The 24,519-nt window shown below is 33.6% G+C and overlaps 1 protein-coding gene across 3 annotated transcripts in view; it reads left to right on the top strand.

The window, feature by feature from the left end:
- Nucleotides 1-24,519, top strand: part of LOC115209056 (methionine-R-sulfoxide reductase B3, mitochondrial) — a 135,360-nt gene that overhangs the window by 71,114 nt on the left and 39,727 nt on the right. For all 3 annotated transcript variants that reach the window (XM_029777130.2, XM_029777128.2, XM_036501009.1), the window contains exon 2: nucleotides 21,842-22,051. In XM_029777130.2, coding sequence (XP_029632990.1) covers nucleotides 21,873-22,051 — 179 coding nt within the window. In that variant the 5' untranslated portion in view covers nucleotides 21,842-21,872. The remainder of the gene's footprint in view (nucleotides 1-21,841; nucleotides 22,052-24,519) is intronic.

Here is a 24,519-nt window from a genome sequence, read left to right as displayed (position 1 = left end):
TTAATCGTGAGCTAGCAAATGGGTTTGTATGAATCGGGAGACAATACTAATTGAAAAATTGAAAAATCAGAGTGGCTATGAACCTGGAGACAAGTCTAAACGAAAAAAAAAATGTTTGAGCTAGACAGGGTAATGAGGGAATACTGAAAGAATGAGTGACAATACAGTGAGATGGAAATTGAAGAATAGAGAAAGAATAAGGATAAGTGCAAGAAAGAAGGTAGTCGTAGCGAGGTTGGACGATTCACTTAACTTTTAGCCATTCATGATCTGTGCGTATTCTTTAGATATTTTGAAGCGAGTGGGGTTAACGATAAATGCGATGGCTCTTTTATGTATGGCGATGATGGTTTTGGGGAGGGGGGGCATAGAGGACCATGGCGATGATGGTTATGGGAAGGGGGGACATAGCGAGAGAGAGATACGGTTAGTTAGAGAGAGAGGTCAAGGGACACGTGACAATAAGCGGTGTGAGGGAATTTGACTGGGGACGGCATTGTCGATAAATAAACATTAGATAAATAGGTTTGAAAATCAGAAAAATCAGAGGGAATATCATTATTGATAGCTAATATAACACCGTAGCTGAGTAAAGAGGTTCTGTTAATCGTGAGCTAGCAAATGGGTTTGTATGAATCGGGAGACAATACTAAACGAAAAATTGAAAAATTGAAAGATCAGAGTGGCTATGAACCTGGAGACAAGTCTAAACGAAAAAAAAAATGTTTGAGCTAGACAGGGTAATGAGGGAATACTGAAAGAATGAGTGACAATACAATGAGATGGAAATTGAAGAATAGAGAAAGAATAAGGATAAGTGCAAGAAAGAAGGTAGTCGTAGCGAGGTTGGACGATTCACTTAATTTTAGCCATTCATGATCTGTGCGTATTCTTTAGATATTTTGAAGCGAGTGGGGTTAACGATATATATATATATATATTTATATATATATATATATATTATTATATATATATATTTATATTATATATATATATATATATATTATATATATTTATATTTATATATATATATATATATATATTATATTATATATATAATATATATATATATATATATATATATATTATATTTATATATATATATATATATATTTATATATATATATAAATAAATTAAAGACTGGAGTCGAACGAAGATGTTAACAAAATTCCTTTACTCTCGACACATGTTTCGAAATTTCTGACATGAACCCAGAGTTTCTACCGTTGACAGGTCGCTTGAACCGCATTTCTGACGTGAATTTGCTGCCCAGGTTTCGGTTAAACGAATTTTCCATGCTGATGATAAACAAAGGATAATTCATTCACCTACTTATATATATATATATATATATAATATATATATATATATATATATATATATATATATATCATCATTGTTTAACATCCGTTTTCCTTGCTAGCATGGGTCGGATGGTTCAACCAGGGTCTGGGAAGCCAAGAGGCTGCACCAGGCTCCAGTCTGATCTGGCAGTGTTTCTACAGATGGATGCCCTTCCTAACGCCAACCACTCCGTGGGTGTAGTGGGTGCTTTTTACATGCCACCGGCACAGGTATCACAACTACAATTTCCATTTAATATTTATTTTGATGTTGATGTACTTGACTCAATAGGTCTCCTCAAGCACAGCAGGTCACCCTACGATCCAAGGTAAGCACAAAAGGTCGTTCTGCAATCCAAGGTACTTTGGATGGGCTAGGGCTATACGAAACTGGTTCAGGAAGCAGCCATGAACTCAGGTTATTTGTCAGGTCTTAGCAGTCACAGCATATCATATATACATATATATATATATTTATATATAAATAACGTCTGCTAGCATGGAAAATGGATGTTAAATAATGATGATGATGATGATGATATATATATATATATATTAGAGGGAAACCTCTATGTGGACACCCTTATGCTAGAAATAGATCCGCTATGGTCTTACCACTAAGAAATGTTCTCAAGAAAAATTTAGCAAAACAACCAAAACGTAATCGAGCAATACAACCACATAGTGGTTTTCCTCTAATATGTATACAATACAATTTTACTGAACCTTCAGTTTTTTATATGCTAGACCACTGGTGTTAAATCGATGTTAATTAAATTAATATGTAATTTCTCATCCTCATTTGAAATTTATATATATATATATATATATATATATAATCAAATAGCATATATTAAGAGTGCTAATAACATCAGAGGGGCAGGAGTAGTGCTCTTGATCTTTTCAGGCCATTTGAGACTGAGGGTTGATGTTCAATTTGAACATCTGTTGGTCAGTTTCTGTAAGAAAAATATGTGAGGAGGGAATTCCAGAGGATTGGGATAAGTGCATAAAGCAAAGTCTTCCAGGTGAAGCACAATGAAGGTGATAGGAGGAAAGGTGAATGGAGTAGGTGTGCAATTAGCTATTTTGGAGAAGCAGAGACTATTGCAATAATAATAGAAGAAGCAAGAAAGATAATGTGTGATCAAATTTCTGAATCAGAAACACTGTTGAAGTAGAAACAGTGTGTCAGTGATCTAGTGGTCGAAATAGAAGCAGTGTTGTAGTAGAAAGGGTGTGTCTGTAAGTTAATCACTAAATCAGAAAACGGTGTGTCTATGATCCAATGGTTGAAGCAGAAGCAGTGTTGAAGTAGAAACAGTGAGTACAGCTCCCATGACTTTCGGAAACATTTTTTCATGCTAAGAGTTGCTGAAGCATGGAACAAATTGCCGGCATCAGTTGTTAGTTGTCAGAGCACTGCATCCTTCAAAACTTCCATGCTTCCTGAGATTCGCCAAAACTACACTTGATTTTCCCCACTCTATACACACGCAAGCATGTATCTGACTCATACACTGTTCACTTCCCAGACATTTGTACATTACTGCATATGCTTTATACGCACTTTTGACAAGTTGTGGTGCACCTGAGCACTGTATACAATAATTTCATTATTATTATAATTGCTGAATCAGAAACAGTGTCTTGGTGATCTAGTGTTGAAGTAGAAGCGGTGTGCCTGTGATCTAGTGATTGGAATAGCTGTGTGTCTGTAATCTAGTGATGGAAGTACAAACTTGTGTGTTTATGATCTGATGATTGAAGTAGAAACAGTGTATCTGTCAGCTAATGGTTAATTGATATACATTTCATTCCTACTAACTTTTCTCTGCTTTTTTTAAGAACATTTTTTGTTGCTTAATCTTCCATATTTATACTGAATTTAATTTTAAAAATACATTCACCAATATGTTTATGTCTGTTTATCTTGTTATCCAACTGCAACAGTTGATTTTGCATAAGCATTAATTTTCTTATTTGTTTTCAATTTCAACTCCATTTATTTTTTACTACAAAATTACAGAAAAACATTGCATGTACAGACAATGTAGAGAGTAGAACATTTATGTTTGAGGTTCCTTGAATCCAAAATTGTTGGTAGGTTATAAAATTCACTTTGTGGCTCTTATAACTGAAATAACAAAATAATAAGAGAAAAAAATAATAAATGAGATAATTTATAAGAAGAAAATGTTAGCAAATACACTGATTTACAAAATAGGGATTTACACAAGACAGGAACTATAATATATTTGAAAATGGTTGATACTTATGGAAATAACAGGTATTACATGATTCAATAATTGTGTAGGAATTGATTTGGAGTTAAAGACTCTTTATTGTACTATATAGACTTTTTTATTGCAAGTTTATTGAAAATTTTAGTGATTATGTATTTTTAAGTGAGTTTATTTTATTAGGAATAACATTTGAAAAAGATTGAAGATGTGCAATATGCATATATTCATATTTGGCTCCATCAGAGTTGTTTGATAACCTGAAAGCTAACAAAATTTAGGCAGAATGCCAGATGAAAATCATCTTAGAATTTAATTTGTGCATGTGTATACATATCTAAAACTTCAAAACTTGAATACTATGGCAGGACTAAAGATCTATTGTTTATTTTAAATAGTTGCAGAGCTCTGTGACTTTTCCACTTTACTAGAATGGTGATTTTACAGAAAATATCATAATTTAGATAACTTAACAAGCATCAGATATGTTTAGTAACACTTGCCTAGGAAAATAATTTTTCATCTGAGATAAGATAACAATAACACTAAGCCTGCAGGTCAGATCAATATGTAGTTTCCATTTCTGATTTTTATCTACAATGCTTCTTAGAAATTTAAAATAATCAACATATTCTATTTTGTTGCTGTTAAAATGTAGCTTGTAAGATTTGAGTACAGAAAATGTAAACATGCCAGACAAAATGCTTTGTGACATGTCTCCTAGCTTTATGTTTTGAATTCAAATTCTGCTGAGGCTGACTTTGCCTTTCATCCTTTCAGGATTAATAAGATACTGGTTGAGCACTGGGGTCAATATAATTGGCTAGCCCCCTCTCCACAAATTCCAGACCTTGTGCCTATAATAGAAAGGATTATTATTATCATTATGATTGAGTGGATATGTACTTAGATTTTGAGATGTTGAGTGAGAGCTTATTCTATCATTCACTAAGCTTATTTAGATGCATAGTTTTAATTGTTTAATAAGTGTTATCTACTTAAAGTATATTAAGTACTTAAAATGAAATAGTTGTTGGATGACCATTTAAAATGTAGTTTTATAATAAATCTTACTGATGCTTACTATGTTTTGTTCATTCAGAATTTGTTACAATCTAGTTCTAAACAATTCCTGGATGTAGTTGCTGGTGAAAAATAAACAGGACTTGCTGATGTGAGGTATTATTAATTAAAATAGCTACAAAGTACTTCAGCTATAGAAAACAACTTCTATTCTGAGGTACTTATGATGAAAGTAAATACTTCAAAATTGGTGGTGTTAAGAATATTCATTCATAAAACTAGTTTAGACTTTATTGTAAAAATATATACCCTGTCTTTCATTTCCAACATAAAATACATCCTTTATACAAAGATTCACTTCACATTAAGTTCTCAGTCACAGATACATTCTTTCATAAGTATATCCTTCATATCTTCAGAACTATAGGTATTACAAATCTACTTTATTTTCTGGAAGTCAATACATTTTCCTTCGTGAAATCTTTTGTAAATATTTTGTCTTGTCTTTATTTCTGCAACTTCAAGAGACAAACGAGGACAGTCAGTGCATGTCTTGGATAATCTTTTTTCTTTTTTTTTTTCAAGGTTTGAGACAGGAAGGTACTTTTCAATACAGTATTCTTAGGCCTGTGGGGAGGGGCTTCTTAACCAGAGGTTTTATCTAGGTGCTTGAAATAAAGAAAAGTCAGTTGATGGCTTTCCTTGGGCAGCCTTTCATGTTGTTTGTGTATTATTTTTTCAACCTGGCACAATTTCTGATGATAAAACCAAATTGTCAATGTCATCACTGCTTTTTCTCCCCTTTGTATCACTCTTTTACTATTGCATAGTGACATTCTGGAGTTCTTTCTTGTTTTTCATTTTTTTTTCTTTTAAAAAGTAGAGACAATTCATATTCATTATTCATTATTAAAACAAAATGTTCCAGTGTGCACGTAAAATATCCTCCCACCATGTACAGACATATTTCAAAATCTGTTTCTCCTCGGTGTAGTTTGTTGTAAGATACTTTTTTTTTTGTTTTTACTAGTTTCAATAATTGTATTACAGCTATGCTGAAACACCATCTGCATGGGGTTTAGTTGACTTTTAAGGATCCCAGCATTTATTTCCATTTGGTGCTTCTTTTATTGATTTCTATTTTATCAAATGTACAAGTCAAACTTTGACATAATAAATGGATACCACTTGATACTCTTTCATATGCACACACACAAATACATATGACAGATATCTGTGCAGTTTCTTATTTCTTTACTACCCACAAGGGGCTACACACAGAGGGGACAAACAAGGACTGACAAATGGATTAAGTCGATTACATCGACCCCAGTGCATAACTGGTACTTAATTTACCGACCCCAAAAGGATGAAAGGCAAAGTCGACCTCGGCGGAATTTGAACTCAGAATGTAACGGCAGACGAAATACCGCAAAGCATTTCGTTTGGCATGCTAATGTTTCTGCCAGCTCGCTCGCCAGATATCTGTGCAGTTTCTGTCAACTAAATTCCATTCACTAAGTATTGGTCAATCTGAGGCTTACACTTAGAAGATACATGCTGAAGGTGGGACCAGACTTGGGACCATGTGGTTGAGAAGCAAACTTCTGAACTCCACATTTTACTTGTTTAAAGTTTTTCTTTCTAGTTTACAAAATACTTTGAGAACTTTATCACCTATACTGAGGAACTGATAGGTTGTTGGCTTCAATCTTATTGCTTAAATTATTTTATCTGTCCTACTTTTGTGATATTACTTTGCCCCAGATTACATTAATCTCACTTTAAATAAATCTACATCAACAATTCATTGCCTGGAGATCATTCACCGACCATTTGGTACAATTCAATAAATAATTATCGGGTTAGTCTCTCTCAACATAAACATAGTGCTGCTGTCAATAACTGGTAAATGAAGCATTTTAATTTTTAAAATTTCTAAGTTAGAGTGAGATAATTATGTCTTAGCCGACTACATGTTGGCCTTTCAAACTTGAGCAAATAATCATGGGTATATTCCTCTAATAAAAATTTTCTCTTTGAATATCTTTTTTTTTCTCAGCCATCTATGTGAGTTATATTCAAGGCTTAAATACAATGAAGTGTAGAGTAGTGGCTTTATAGTTTAACACTGAGTAATGTTAATTCAAAATGTGTATAGTTTCAGTAGTTTTTTTTTATTAAAACTGCCAAACCTTTTGATATGAATACTTTGTATTTAGCAATTTGTGTTGTGATCTGCTGGGTGATTGATGACTGCAAAACAAAGTTTCTAAATCAGGAATCTAAACCAGACAAATTTATTTATTGAAGCTGCTACAAATATTATATACCATATTATTTAATTTTAAACAGGAGAGCTAACCATCTAGTTACTATGATTTAATTCTATATAAATACATTTTGTTTGGATATTCTACTTAAAAACTGGTAGTTATCAAACTATGAATTAAAAATTTAGAGTTGGTTAATTTTTGTTGCTTTTTTTAGTTATTGAAATTCTTTGAATTTTTCATTTTCTTATGTCATAAGTTTCAAATGACATATTGTTGTGACTTTAGTATTATAGCAAATTGTTGTCATGGAAACATTGACTGTAAAAATCTGCATAATTGTTGCAATTGTGAATTTGACACATTCTTTTTCCTCATTTGTACTGTCTGTAGCATTATAATTGGCATGGCATGCAATTTTGCTTAGTTTAAAGCCACTTCCGTTGTTTAGTCTACTGAACCAGTCTTTGGCTGAAACAGAGACATTTTAAATTTCAGATCTTTTAATTTAAGGAAATAATTATTGATAAAATTAGTTCAAATAGAAATAAAATATTTATATCTTCCACCAGGAGCATTAGTAATATGAAGTGAACTTAATCCTATTCATAAGTCACATACCATTAGTCACTTAAGCACTCCTCATGTTAAATAAATACAGAATTTACCACACTCATCTTGGAAGGTTCTAGTCAAAGCATAGAATTGGGAGATTCCCTTACTAGTGAGAGATTTTGTACTAATATAATAGTTACATATTCTTAAAATAACTAAGTATTTTATAAGGTATATGTTTCAGGACAGCAAAGTCTTAATGAAAAGTTGGATAGCTATACCTAGAATATTGGTCAAATAAGGGTACTGGACTCTAAACAACTCACCAGACAATTTATTCTGGGTATAAGGTCTGTAGGTTACTTTTAAATAGGTGATTGGCCACCCCACTTGTTATAGTTTCCTTTCAGGAGAATAAATTAGATTATAATTGAGTATGTACTAGCATTAGTAATGCCAAATAAATAAATAATGCAAAATTTGTGTTATTTTCAAAATAAGGCCTCTGCAATTATTTTTGTGATTAGCATTGGAGACTAGAGCTTTAGATTTGCTTGTACCATATTCATGACAATAATTTTTTTTTTATTTGGTCACTGGCCCCTTAACTTCAATTAGAAAATATAAAGTAAAACTTATTTTTTTATTAATACCAGTTATCTAAAAAATATTGCAAGTGAGATGTGTCAGCCATCTAAGAATAATGTCATCACCTAATTTTTTTTTTCTTCATTTCATATAATATTTTAATCGCATTCTTTAAGGGAGGTATAAAATCAAATGTATGTACTTATTGCACTAATTGAAAATGTATTTTGCCATGATCAATTTGTTTTGTTATAGGCGTAGGAGTGGGTGTGTGGTAAGTAGCTTGCTTACGAACCACATGGTTCTGGGTTCAGTCCCACTGCATGGCACCTTGGGCAAGTGTTTTCTACTATAGCTTTGGGCTGAACAAAGCCTTGTGAGTGGATTTGGTAGATGGAGACTGAAAGAAGCCCATCGTATATATGTGTGTATATATATATATATGTATATGTATGTGTGTGTGTATGTGTTTGTGTGTCTATGTTCGTTCCCCAACATCGCTTGACAACCGATGCTGGTGTGTTTACGTCCCTATAACTTGGTGGTTCGGCAAAAGAGACCGATAGAATAAGTACTAGGCTTACAAAGTGTAAGTCCTGGGGTCAATTTCCTCGACTAAAGGCAGTGCTCCAGCATGGCCACAGTCAAATGACTGAAACAGGTAATAGAGTAATTGAAACAAAACAATGCTTAAACATAGCCTTGGCCATGATAACTAAAGAACCTAGATTACAATATTTTTGGAGCAGTTATTTTATGTTTAAATGAACTTCAAATAGGAAATAGTACTCATTTCCATATCCATTAGAGTATTGCAATATGATTGGTGTGTCTTGCCCAAGGACATCTCTTAAAAATATTATGTCCTCAGTTGAACTTATAACTAAACATGCTTTTTTTGTGTACTTTCAATAGTTGTTGAACCCCTGATCTGTTCTGATTGGGTAATGACCAAAGGTACTCTAGTTGTGAGCAATCAGTCTTATTTTTAGACAGTATTTCTAGGACCATGCTATATAATGTCCTGCCTTATTTAAAACATTAGCATTTAAATCGGTCATATCCAGCTAAAATATTCTATTTTATGTTCAAACCGGCCAGATCCAGTCTCTCCCATATACTGTACAATATCATTCTAAAAATAAATAATCATGTCACTGGAATTTCAAAGCTACAAGATAATGCATGACCAATTTATATCAATGTGAATAAATTAGCATTATATTTCACTGAGTAATCTGAATGCAACCGGGTTAAGATAGTATTGTATGGTTTGAAGGATATTTGGCTGATATTTCTTGTAGGATAAATGATTACTCAGAGCCCTGTCTCTTCCTGTTTAATTGTTTGATACAAAAGCAAGTATATGAATTAATAGAAAATTATACATTCAAAAGTACTGTGCTCTTAGCATAAGCTAACATTCCAGAACATTTTTTTTTTTTTTTGAAACAAGTGCTGTAACTTAAAATAGCACAAATTCTAGAGTAAAATAGAATTTAAAAATAAGTTAAATTTAAAAAAAAATTAAATAAAAATTAAAATAAATCATTAAAAAATAGAAATACATTTTTAAAAAAATCAAAAATTAAAAAGACCTAATGAATAATTCAATAATTCATGTCTTGTTTTACATTTCCTTACAAAATAAACTTGTATTTTGTTGCAAATTAGAGAGCTTTATACCATAATTTCAATGGAGGGAGTGAAATCCAAGGAAAATATTGATATTTATATGTTTACACAACATCCTAGTTTTATAGAGGGAGGAAATTTAATTGTATGGCATCCACGCCTTTACCAAAATAGTGAGAAATGTTAGGGGAGTGACTAACAGCAGAATCAGTCAAGCTGTTCATTCAGCAAGCCATATCCTAATGTTCATCCATACTTACACTACTGAGAGCCAAAGAAGGAGTGTCTTGTTGTTTAAGTTGCTTGAATAATAGCTAAATCTTCCTCAGACCACACCATACTATCTTAAACAAGAAAGACACATTGGGTAATAAAAGATAGGATAGAATATCTTTTATCATAAGCCTGCTTAGTCAGGACTGACTTGGAGTTAAACAATACAACCATCATCATCACAATCACTACCTACTCATTTCAGCTTTTCACACAAACACTGAACATTATTGCTTCAGAACCTACAATAAATGTCCCCTATATTTCTTCCATAATGTTATTGCCTTCACTTACTTACATACTATGTTCATCTGTTAATTCAAACAGAATTTTATTTTGAAATCAGATTTTCTAAAAGAATACTGTTAAGCACCTTAGTATTGTATCCCAGCTTCAATGATGAAGTGATTGTGGTGATGCTGGTGATAGAACAGCAGCAGCAATAAGTGGAGGCACTATGGCCCAATGGTTAGGGCAGTGGACTCGCGGTCGGAGGATCGTGGTTTCGATTCCCAGACCGGGCGTTGTGTGTGTTTATTGAGCGAAAAAAACCTAAAGCTCCACGAGGCTCCGGTAGGGGGTGGTGGCGACCCCTGTTGTACTCTTTCACTCAAACTTTCTCTCACTCTTTCTTCCTGTTTCTTGTCCCTGACTTCCTATGCAACCGCTGAGCCTGGATGCGTATTCATCCATCCGTCAATTCTCTCAGTGTCGGGGGTTGACCTGCTTTCTCTTCTGTGGGTCTTACGAATAGCAAAGGACCACGTTTCGGACTTTTCCCACTACAGAACGAAGACCGCTTCACTCAACAAACAAACAAACAAGCAGCAGCAGCAGTATGTACCAAACTGGAAATGTTTTATTATATCTAGTTCACTACCTCTTGTTTTTAGTTCAATTCCCACTGGAGACTTGTTTGCATTTAATCCATCTGAGATTATTGAAATAAGTTATGAAGTAGAGAGATGTATTTAGCTGGAAATTTGTAATATGAATAAACATAATAGTAATAAATGGAGGCTTGGTATAAATACACAATTTTGTTAGCTTGTAGTTCTGATTCAAATGTGTGCATGGCTCTGGAGAAGTTAACTGGAAACTGCTCCAGTATTCACATTGAAGTCTCCTTCCACAATAATTTTAAAGTTTGCTATTGAAAGTGAACCTGGTCATAAACTACATACAATAGCTGGTGTGTGATAGTTATCCTATTTTAAACTCTTTACACACATACATCTGTCATTGGATATACACTGGACCTTAGTAACAAATCTGCCAAGTATCATCAGCACTTTGCTATTCATTCAGATAGCTCTATCTCATCTCTTACAAATTGTTTAAAAGCCCATGTTAGTATGCATCATTAATTTGAAAATAGAAATAAAATAAAAAGTTTTAATTCTCATCTGAGATAATTATATTGTTTAATATCTATTTGATATTGATTAGCTGATAATGAACAAGTTAATTAAATAACATTTATGATGTATTTTTATCTCTTAAATTTTACTTCCATACTACACATTTTCAGTGAATAAAATGATTTTTTAAATATCTTCAAAAAAGTCAGTTCCCACTATCAATGTCAGTATAACCTTGCAGATGTTTTAACTCTTTCGTTACCAACCCGGCTGAAACCGGCTCTGGCTCTGAGTACAAATGTCTTGTTTTCATAAATTTTGAATTAAAATCTTCCACCAAACCTTAGTCACAATTTATGTTCTTAATACTAGCTGAATGATAACTAAGTTATTTTACTAAATTCTTAGTTATATTTAAAGTAATTGAAAGAAATACAGAACACCTCAAAATAAATACAGTAATGAAAGGCTTTTATGTGTAATTAAGGCTTTTATGTGGCTGTTCTTGTCAAGATACCATGATTTACTGAGCAGGACAACTAGCTGGTCACATGGTTTTCAGTTCAACCCTTATGGCAGCCATTGTGGTGTACTTCTGAGCAAAGTACCTAGCTCTGTTGGCATCAAAGTAAAATAAATAAATAAATAAGTAAATAAAGTGCCTGTGTAGTAAGTAGCTTACTTACCAACCACATGGTTCTGGGTTCATTCCCACTGCATGGCACTTTGGGCAAGTGTCTTCTACTATAGCCTCGAGCCGAACAAAGCCTTGTGAGTGGATTTGGTAGATGGAGACTGAAAGAAGCCCGTCGTATATATATATATGTATGTATGTATGTATGTGTGTGTGTATTTATGTGTTTGTGTTTGTCCTCCCAACATCACTTGACAACCGATGGTGGTGTGTTTACATCCCCGTAACTTAGTGACTCAGCAAAAGAGGCCGATAGAATAAGTACTAGGCTAACAAAGAATAAGTCCTGGGGTCGACTTGCTTAACTAAAGACGGTACTCCAGCATGGCCACAGTCAAATGACTGAAACAAGTGAAAGAGCAACTAAATAAATAAATAAATGCATCAGCAAAAAAATACAAGTGGAGTAAGGATGATTTGAAAATGTTATATGCCAAAAAGAGAGATGAGTTCTGACATTTGTAAGAGCCTGCCCTCATAGCACACAAGCTTATTTTACAGATTTTATTAATTACTCCAGATTTATCTGGTTGAACATAAACAGGTTCCATTTTCCACTTCACAACTAAGTGATTAGCAATAAGAGGAGCATTACCCAGCTATATAAACAAAAATAATTGTTGCAAGAAAAAGCCATCATATTTATAGAAAAAAATGTAGATATAATTATAAATATAATTATCTATTCTAAATATTGTTTTGGTGGTTCATGATTGGCTGAGATGGTTGATACTTCTCATTGCATTGTTCTTCATATCTTCCTCATACCTAATTTCTATTAAAGGAAGGTCTGGAGAGAAATTAAGGAACATTATTGTAAAAGGTGTGACAGGTGCAGGCATGGTTGTATATTAAGTAGGTTGCTTCCCAACCATGTGATCTTAGGTTCAGTCCCACCATGTGGCACCTTGGGCAAATATCTTCTACTGTAGTCCCAAGTCAATCAAAGCCTTCTGAGTGGATTTGATAGATGGAAACTGAAAGAAGCCCATTGTGTGTGTATGTATATTTACAGGAAGTTAATTATATAGCCAGTCATAAAGTAACCAATGGTTTCGCATCCATAAAGTGCTTAACCTTATAGATGACTTGTTAGACTCCAATGGCTGCTGACATATAACTCCAAAGCCCATGGTCATTGGAGTCTGATGAATCATCTATAAGGCTTTATGGATGTGAAACCATTGGTCACGGCCATATAATTAACTTCCTCTAAATACATTACTTTTCTAACTTTTAGAGTGTGCTTCTTTTTCGGATATATGATCCACTGATGAGACGTGTGTGTATCATCATCATCATTGAACATCCATTTTCTATGCTGGCATGAGTTGGACAGTTTGATAGGATTCAGCAAACTGTAAGGCCATGACAAGCTCCAACATCAGCTATGGCACAGTGAGGTTACCAAGTACCTTGCAAAGCAAGAAAAGAACAGCAAGACAACAAAAGGGAAGCAAGAAGAGAAAAAAATAAGAAATATATATATACATATATATATATGTGTGTGTATGTTTGCATTGCGTTTTTCAACTCACTATCACTTAACAGCTGGCGTTGGTTTGCTTATGTCCCTGTACCTCAGTAGTTCAACAAACAGACCAACAGAATAAGTACCAGACGTTAAAATAAGGGGTTGAATTTTATTTACATTTGACAGATAGTCGTCCTCATCTTACTTGTTGTTAACACAACTTTTCGGCTGATATACTCTCCAGCCTTCATCAAGTGTCTTGGGTAAATTTCGAACCTAGGTTCTCATTCCAAAGGTATTTTTTAATGTTGTTATTATTATTCAGGTTACTGCCTGGAATCGAACTCGGAATCTTGGGCTTAGTAGCCCATGCTCTTAAACTCTACGGTCAATTATAGAGTGAATATAATTGCCCACGGTCAATTATAGAGTGAATTTTAGGGCTTATAAATCTCATATTTTCAAATTCTTTCTTAATACCAGTTCCCATACACTCTTCATATCTGTACTCAGTCTGCTTAGGAGGTTGTTGTATCCTAGCATATGTGCTGCTTCTTTTAGTTTTCATATTTTCCAGTGGTGTTCTGTCTATTATTTAATATGAAAACTAAAAGAAGCTAGGTCACAACAACCTCCTAAGCAGACTGAGTGCAGATATGAATAGCATATGGAAACCGGTATTAAAGAAGGATAGGAAAATATTAGATTTATAAGCCCTAAAATTCACTCTATAATTGCCCATGGGCATATGACGTAGTGGTTAAGAGCGTGGGCTACTAACCCCAACATTCTGAGTTCGATTCCAGGCAGTGACCTGAATAATAATAATATCGAAAAACACCTTAGGAATGAGAACCCAGGTTCAAAATTTTCCCAATAAACCCGATGAAGGCTGGAGGGTATATCAGCCGAAATGTTTTAACAACAAATAAGATGAGGACAAATAATTCCTCATCTCTTAAATATAGAACTGCAGGGGTTGAATTGTTTGACAAAACCCCATGCCTTGGCATGGCAACAATCCAATGACAGAAATGAGTAAAAGATAAAAGTAATAAAATGTAAAGACAGTTTCTGGTATGAGTACATGATAGTGCTCATAATAATCGTAATAAACTTTTTGGAATCAGGCATTCTTTATAGATGAATATAATTAACATCTAATTTGATAACTCTTTGCATTCCTTCTGTATTAAGTTGTTATAATATCTGTAAACCTTGTGCTCCAGTTACATAAACTTGCACACCAAACTTACTGCACCCATCCGAGTGTAACTTATTTCATGATTACATTAGATATACCTTTTATATTATTAATATGGTTAACAACTGCTAACTGAAAACAGCAAAGGACTACATTTTAAAACAAATCTGGCTATATTTGTAATACTATAACCTGTAAAATATACTAGCTTTAGTAGTTCCTTTCATACTATATGGACTAGTGCTATATTCACAATGAAGTTTTAATCATTTATACTAATTTTTATATTTTAGCCAATATATGGATCCATTTAGTAAAAAGCTCTAATCATCTTATATAGATTCATTCGGTATATAATAGTGATCAGTTTGTGCTTGGATTATTTTTGTCTTCTGTTCAGTTCACATTTATTATCATGAAAATCATGAAATATCAATAGCGATTGAGTGATTCCATATAGCAATGAGATTTCAGTGCATTTTCATAATTTTATTTTGAGCCTACCATATTTACTTGAACACAATGTGATCTCATATATAATAGGACTGCCTGCATTTTGTACCTAAAAGTCAGTAATATATTTTATCTGTGAATATAATGCTTTCCACCAATTTTGGCCATGGTGTTTTGTAAATTTCTTGCATTATGCATGAGTAAATACAATAATTCCTTTATAATAATTATCCTTATAAGCTAGGATAATATGGCTTAAATTCAATCGACTTGGTTATTATATGGCACCATTCTGACATTGCAATGCTATTTTGAGACATATTTTGTCTTTCCTTTTCTCATGCTGGTCTTATGACATTTTGTATATCTGAATGTATTTCTTTTACTTAATAGGAAGCAAAACTACATTATCACCCAATCATTTGTATTGTTGCTAAGTGGAGTATTTAAAATACAATGCAGTGCTTGAAATATGTTTGATAGTTTATTGCTTTTGCCACAATAAAACAGTTGTTAATCTCTTGCTTTTTTCTATATACCTTGAGTAGCTAGAAGAGTTAGATGATACATCTTGAGTTTGAGAGCCTGAGTTATTTCTGTTTCCCAGGTTACTCCCTCTCTCTGATCCAAATCCTTAGTAACATATTGTTCAAGAGGTTCTGTACAAAGGTTAATAGTACTATCTTAAAAGCATTCAATATAAGGAAATGTTGTGTTCCTTCAAGGAATTCAATTTACTTCATAAAGAAAAGAGGGATTACATGTATGAACTACTTTGCACAACTGAGGATAATTGCGAGTTGTTATCTGTGTCTTTGTTAATACAAAGCAAAATATCTTCTAAATAAGTTGTTTAACAAATAGCCTTACCTTAAAGCCTAGACAATAATAGATTTATAACTTGAATTATTTTTGTAAGCTATTTTTACGTGGTTCTATTTTTAACCTGGCAAATTCTTTTATTTGGTCCAAATGGAAATATTGAATTCTTTTTCATATATACATATCTAGTTCATTATTTTACTAATTCTATTTTCTCAAATTTAGCTGTCATGAAGAATAAGTGCAGATTGCTTAATAATAATGAAATAAATTTGATCTGATTGTTGTTATTGATTCCCTGTGTTTTGTAAGATCTTTCTGGAAATTGGTGTACTTTGGTTATTTCAGTCAATGTTATTTTGTTATAAATGCATTCACTAAAATAAAAGCCTAAAAGTTAGCAATAAAATATAAAGACATGATGAATACTATTGTTTAATACACACACACAGACATATACGTGTATGTATATGTGCATATTCATATCTATTATATAAAAGTCAATGTCTTTATGTGTGTTTGTGTGTTACTTATACATTCGAAAACTGCTGCACCAATCCTAATGAAATTTGGAACACAAAATCCAAGCCTAGGGTGAAGGGTAATGCTGTATGTTTCATACAATTTCATGGACCAAAATTACTGAATGGATCCTTATGATATTTGGAACTTAGATTTCAGATAGCTTAAAGAGGGCAGAACCCACATGAAAATTCATAAATTTTTGATGTTTATGAAATTTCAACCATGGGTAATTGACACACATCAAGAACTATTCTCAAAGTTTCCACTTCTCATGAGGATTCTAAGACACCCTAATGGGGGTCTTAACTCCAAAATTTTAGTCATTTCTTTTATGATCCAAAACTAGGTCAAAAGTACTGAATGGATTTTTATGAAATCTGGAAATTATATTCTATGCATAAGGGCCGTAACCCCTGTGACAATTCATATATTTTTGCTGTTGATGAAATTTTAACCATAGATATTTGACACAAATGAAGTAATATTTATAAAATTTCATCTTCTTAGAAGTTAGAAAGACCCTTTCGAGGGGACTTAACACCCACGATTTAGTTATTTTATCTAAGCAAAGACGAATACTGTTGTACTTTTGGAAGCTGTAAATAATTTTGTCTAAAATATATTTGTCATATATATATGACAGATATATTTTAGACAAAATTATTTAGATATAAATTTGTAAACTCACAAAAAAAGCCTTGTTTCATATTGATACTAGTCAGAAGGAGGTAAAACATTTATTTAAGCGTTATCAGTCTATGATATCAGCCATTACTCTCCCACAGTCAGACAAAGATTGCTCTTTAAATTTGGGTTTTTTGAATTTATATGCCTCCACCCTCCATCTTGTTCATTGTTATCCTCTATTTCTTTTATGCTCACTCAGAGACCAGTCTGTTTACTTTTTCAAAAACCTGTTGTCACTTATTCTCTGGATGTGTCCAGTTCAGTACCATTTTGTGAATTTTTCAACGTCTCTTAGTTATTTTTTCTTTCTGTTTCCATGTCATTTCATTGCTTTATGATTTTCCCTCCTGTAATTCCTTGCATAATTTGTTTGTGAGAATGTTGCTTGCTTGTTAAGTTAGGTAATGTTCTAAGTTTCTGCACTATAAAAAAATTTTTGTGGATGATGCATTGGTTGTAAGCTCATCTTTTGGGTAATTTGGTTTTAAAATTAAACCTTGCCCCTCCCTGGAAGTTAGGAAGTTTAAGTCAAGGTCACTTGCATTTTTCCCATAGCTTTTGTTTTAGAAGTTGGCCAATGTAGATGCAACATTTTACTATTTGAAGGTTGTTTCTTCATCCTTAATATCAGAAACTTTAGCTATCAGTTAGTTGAACATTATATATTTTTCTGCGTTCAGTCATAGTCTTTCTGCTTTGCATTCTATATTCAGTTGTTTTAACGTAGTTTCAAGTTCACATGGAACACCTGGCATGATCAAGTGTATGCGAGAAACTTCCCATTGATTTTAATAACCATTTCATCTTTCTTTCAGTGCAGTTTTTGAAACATTTCTTCAAAGAAGGTTATGAATAGCTTGGGAGAATAGAATCATCCTGTTTTATACCCTTATTTGAAGCCTTTGTGTAGTTTGATAAAAGATGTTGCATGATGGTAGATGTTTAAGATATTGAAATATTCTGGTTCTACACCTTTGTTGTGGCTGTCATCACTACTGTTATTGTACAGTATTCAATATTTTTTAGTAGTCCATGAAGGCTATGCAAAACAGAATGCTATATATATATATATATATATATATATATATATATATGGTAACAACAGGACAAAAACAGCAGGTGTCTTACGACTATAGACAAATACAACTTAGCTTAGCTGGCGTATTTGGAAAAAAATGCCTTTATCGGCAGACGAAGAAGAAAACGGTGTTCTCGTGGCGCTTGTCAGAAGCCGAAAGGCTGGTTGACCAGCTGTCATGTGAGAGGAGAAGAGAGAGAAAAAAAGGGGGCAAAGGAATCAAAGAGAGAGAGAAAAAGAGGGACAAAGGCACCAAAGGGGGGAGAAGAGAGAGAAAGAAGGAATTAAAGAGGGGAGAAGAAAGAGCGAGCCAAGGATTGGCTTGGCGACAGAATCAGTGAGGTGCAAAGTGAGAAAGCTAGAGAAATGTGAGAGAGAGTGAGGATATATATATATATGTATAGGGCGGCGAGCTGGCAGAAACGTTAGCGCACCGGGTGAAATGCGTAGCCGTATTTCGTCTGCCGTTACCTTCTAAGTTCAAATTCTGCCGAAGTCGACTTTGCCTTTCATCTTTTCAGGGTCGATAAATTAAGTACCAGTTACGCACTGGGGTCGATATAATCGACATAATCCATTTGTCTGTCCTTGTTTGTCCCCTCTGTGTTTAGCCCCTTGTGGGTAGTAAAGAAATATATATATATATATATATATATATATATATATATATATATATATATATTAATTAGTTGGTTCATTGCATGTAGATTATCAGTAGTTGAAAAACTGCATCAAATCCTGCTTGCCATACGACTGTTTTTTTATTTTTTCCATTTGTTTAGAAATTCTGTTTGGTGTGATTTTTGTAGATATCTTGTATGTGACACTTGATATGGATTACAGCTCAATAGTTTGTTAGGTATTCTCTCTCTCCCTTTTTGTACAGTAAAATGATTATTGCATTGTCACAATTTTTAAGAATTTTGCTTTGAGGTATTCAGTGAAGAACTTGGCAATTTGCTTCAAGATAGTTTCTCTTTTAAGATTCAGGTGTTTAACAATGCTATTTAACTATCCCCAGTATTCATGTGCCTCCTCTTAACCAACATAACAAAGCAGGAGATTACTCACTAAAAATGGTTCAACTCATTTACATTACAGAACAGGGTTGACAGCTGACAGAGGCTACAGTATTGTCAATGCAGTGTGTGTTATAAATAATTAAATATATGAAATCATCTTTATGTATTTAGTCTTGTCGTGACATTAGGCTCACAAAACTGCTTGTGTGTTCCCCATCCCAATCTACCAGAAATTAACATGTGTGTCTAATTTCACTGCAAAGACTAACTACATATGGATCTGACTCAGCATATTTATTTGTTTATTACCAACACTATACAGATACCCTAGTAATTCATATTTATAGATTCCTTCCTTTAGTAACATCTCCTCAAACCCTAGGCTTATTATTTCTAACTTGACCTAAAGTTGCAGTACTAGTTTTGCTAGCCATGTAAATATTACATTCATTGACTAATTTCTTATTAATTTTCTAGGATTTTTAAAATTTTGACTCAATCTTAGAACTGCTGGTATATTTTGAACCATTATCGTCATGCCCTACATCAAACGACAAAAGATTTGCGACCACTGTTTTTCCTGTTTTTGAATGCTTACTGAAGTTTCTGATCTGGTACATTAACCTAAGGAGTCCTAATTCTGTTTTAAATGATTACAAAGCATAAAGGATACCCCACCCCACCTGCTCCACCATTGATTTTTGGAAGTTTGCTTTGTTTAAATTCAGTTCTTAGTTCTGTTCAACCTGCAATGAATTTGAGTTGTACAAAAACTAAAATTGGTTACTAACAAGAAGTATGAGCTGTAATAAGATTACACTCAGGTATATTTATAAACAACACAATTTCTTTCAGATATCGATAGCTCTAATATTGTCTACTAGAGCAATTTAGACTAAAATACTTATCACATGCTTAGATATAAGTGTTAGTACTGTAAAATACCGTTAAATACTACGTACATTCATAGAGAATTATTTCCTTTTGTCAAGTAGTTGTCATGATAGCCATTTAAAAATTTCTGCTTTAATCTGTCTGCCTCTCTCTCTCTCTCTCTCTCTCTCTCTCTGGTGGTTGGCATTAGGAAGGGCATCAAACTGTAGAAACCATGCCAAATCAGATTGGAACCTGATACAGCTCTCCAGCTTCCCAGTTCCAGTTAAACTGTCTAACCCATTCCAGCATGATATATATTGATATATTCGTAAATACTTATGAATTGTTTACGATATATCCTTCATAATGTATTTTACATTCCTCTTTAATTATTTTATATATATGTGCGTGTGTGTGTGTGTGTGTGTGTGCGTGTGTGTGTTTATACACACACACCTTTATCCTAACTTTTGTTTTAATTTGTTACAATACAAATGGGTCATCCCATAAATAATATTTATGGGATGACCCAATGTATATTATTAAATTTCAGAGTTTTTGTTGTTCATCTTTGATATATTTATATATTACTCACACTATACTGGTACCCTAGTAATTCCTATTTATAGATACCTTTTATCCTTTAGCAGCATCTTCTCAAACTCTAGACTTAATATCATCTTTTACTCAACCTAAAGTTGCAGTACTAGTTTTGTTAGCTATGTAAATATTATATTCATTGACTAATTTCTTATTAATTTTGTAGGTTTTTTTTTTTTATTTATCTTGGCATTGCAGGAATATTTTGAACTATTACCATCATACCCTACTTCTAATTGCAACCATTTTGGCTAATATGGGGTCAACTGTTGCTTCTGATTGTATTCATAGCTGTTTGGTTGAGAAGTTCACTTCATAAAGCATGTGGTTCTGGATTTGATCCCATTATGCAGCATTTTGGACAAGGTCTTTTACCATCGCCTCTGGTTAATTGATACTTTGTGAAAGAAATGCGGTTGGCAAAACTGTATAGAGCCCCTCATTCATTTTCCATATTTGCATGGGTTAGATGAGTGTATTATTGAGACATTGTTTCACAGCTAGATACCCTTCCTGTCATGAAACCTTACTCATTTTTCAAGTAAGACATTTCTTATGTCTGCAGCCTACTGATTTGTTGATAGGAGAAAGGACAAACTGTCATTGCTTATAGCTTGTAATATTTCAAGAATATGTGAACAAGCACACATATATATGCTGAATTTCTTTCAGTTTCCACCTACCAAATCCATTCACAAAGCTCTGATCAGCCCAGGGTTATAATAGAAGTCACTTGCCTAAGATACTGCACAGTGGAACTGAACCCAAAACCCTGATGTTGGGAAGTGAATTTCTTAACTACGCAAGGTACAAACAGTCTGAAATACCCTGCTGTATTCATCTCCTACTGAGTTATCTTTTCCCCATTTGTCAATGTATATTTTCATATTTTTCTAAGAATGATGGGTCAATATAATCAATTAAGAAAAAACAAAAAACAAACAAACAAACAAACATGAGCATAATCACCGTCCAAAGACTTAAATAGTGAGAAAAAAAAGGAAAAATTCAGTGATGAACATTAAATGTAACTATATTTGTTGCTTTTATATCTGTTTATGTAATTATGTAATTCCAACTATGATTAAGATAAGTTGCTTTTTGTTTATAGGTGCTAATGAAAATTGCTACTCCTTGGCTGCATGAACTTGTTGCATACTATCACTGCTAAGCGGGAAAGTTCGCCTGCTCTCAAGAAACTACAGGCATCATGTCAGGACTCTGCGAGCGGTACGTGCCCTGTCACATATTCCAAAGAAGAACTGAAAGAAAAACTTTCTTCTGTACAGTATCGGGTCACTCAGGAGAAGGGCACAGAGAGGTATGTTTTGATATTTTAATTGTTTATATAGAGTATTTGAAAGTTAATTTTGTGGCATTGGTAAATCTAATAATCCATAGCTGGTAGGAAAAGCAACTAATGAAAACTTTATTTTGGCATCTCATATCAGAACCGGTTAGATTAGTGAAGCCCACTTTATCCAACCTCAACACTACAAACTAACAGGACATTCATTGGTTTTACAATATTCTTGCTGTTTACAGCAGTCAGTTATTAGTATCTCACTGTACCCATTTACAACCAAATAAACTTGGCCATTTGATAGTTAAGTGTCTTTAGCTATAGATACTTTACAGGATCTTTGACAGGATTCCTAGTCACCGCTTTGACTTGACTACTCATGTTTTCTGTGGCGGGGCAAAGTTTGCCATGAGGAATTAGAAAGAACTCAAAAGGATCTGTATCTTTGGCTTTGTCTCATAGCTAATTAGCCAATCATGGTGTAAATAATGACAGTTATGAGTGGTAAGAAGATTGCTTCCCAACCACATGGTTCTGGGCCCAGTCCCACTGCATGGCATGTTGGGCAAGTGTCTTCTACTACAGCGTCAGGCTGACCAAAGCCTTGTGAGTGGATTTGGTAGGCGGAAACTGAAAGAAGCTTGACATGTATATGCATATATTTATGTGTGTGTGTGTGTGTGTGTGCATCTTTGTGTCTGTGTTTGTACCCCCATCACCACTTGACAACAGTGTTGGTCTGTTTATGTTCCCATAACCTAATGGTTCAGTAGAAGAGACTGATAGAATAAGTACTAGGCTTACAAAGAATGAGTCCTGGTAAAAGAATAAAAGAATAGCCATAGCTATGTAGCTATACTGATGTATACCTATGTACAGCTAGTCACATTGTAAATAATGATGGTACAGCCTTTGCAACTTGCACTTGTATTGGCATGATGATGGATGTGCAACATATCCCTCAAAACTATTGAGAAGAGACTAATATGAGTACATATCTATAACTATATACATAGAATGACCAAGAAAAACATATATCTATGGTTATATATCATAGAAGGGACTGTCAGACATATCTCTATAGTGACATGTCATAGAAAGGTCTGCTAAAGGTATAAATCAAGTTTTTCTATGACCCAGAACCATTTCATTTGTTATCCACTCTTCATTAATTAATACTCCACCCACACTATCAATGATCACTCCCACTCACTAAGCCGCTAAAATATCCCTCTTCCTTCACCCCTCTTGTGCACTATGCCAGCCTATCTCTTCCCTATCCACTCCTGCAAGCTACTGAACATCATCCTTATTTCATCCTTCTCTTGTCTACTGTTTCATCATTACTATTTTATCCTTCTGCACTATCATTCATTTCCTGGTCCCCCTCCTTTAATCATTTCTACCTACTTTGTATTTTGAAGGTCCACACTGACACCTCGTCACCATTATCTTTTTATCTCTTCCCAGCTCCACTGGATCACTCTCACCCTCTCATCTAAAATGTGAATAGTCATGTAACTTCACTGCAGCAAGAAACCTGTTCTGCTCTGGTTCCTTCCGTCATACTTTTACCCTTCATCTTGTAGAAAAAAGTTACCTTCTCGGGGTTCATAGTCTTATAAACTGCATGGTGGCCTTACTAGTGTGAGTGGCATGATAAAAGCACCTAGTACATGGTGTAAAGTGGTTAGCATTTGGAAAGACAGCCAGCTGTAGAAACCATGTCAAGACAAACACTGGAGCATTTTGCAATCCTTGGGCCCATCAAACCATCCAACCCATGCTGGTATGAAACATGAACTTTAAATGATTATATTATATATATAGATTCGGATGACTATGGTACTTAAGTTAAAGGCACCAGAATTTTGTATGGTATTACCCATATAAATCAAATGGGGTAATTATAATTAAAATAAGCAACTAGGATATCCAAGGTAGTGGATATATATATATATATATATATATATATATATATATTGTGTGTGTGTGTGCATATATATATATGTATATGATTTTACCTCATAATTAATTATGATATACATCCATAGCTATACCTCATACAAAATCTTTGCTGGAGCATCATTCTTCCATTTAAAATATTTTATCACCTCTTTCCATCTAGAGGTAGACAGACTTTAAAATACATTAACATGATTATAAAAGGTCTGCTTGAAGTTTGTGTCAAATTGTGATCATCACTGAGGACATTAACTTTTAAATACAGCATTACTGAAAGATTTTTAGACAGATTTTTCTTCCCATTTAAAATAATAATAATAATAATAATGAAATAATTGTGTATAATGCTCAGGTGCACTACAACTCATCAAAGGTGCATGTACAGTACATAGAGTTATATAGAAAAGTCAGGAAAGTGTATAAGTCATGATATACATGTGTATGGAGTGGGGATATCAGGTGTTATGATACCACTTTTGGTGACTTTTTGTTCACTTTTAGCTACATATATGTATGTCTAT

This window comes from Octopus sinensis, linkage group LG3 (assembly GCF_006345805.1).
Source record: "Octopus sinensis linkage group LG3, ASM634580v1, whole genome shotgun sequence".
Classification (NCBI taxonomy): Eukaryota; Metazoa; Mollusca; class Cephalopoda; order Octopoda; family Octopodidae; genus Octopus; species Octopus sinensis.
The sequence above is the reverse complement of the archived record's forward strand: the minus strand, read 5'-3'. Positions and strand labels throughout refer to the sequence as shown.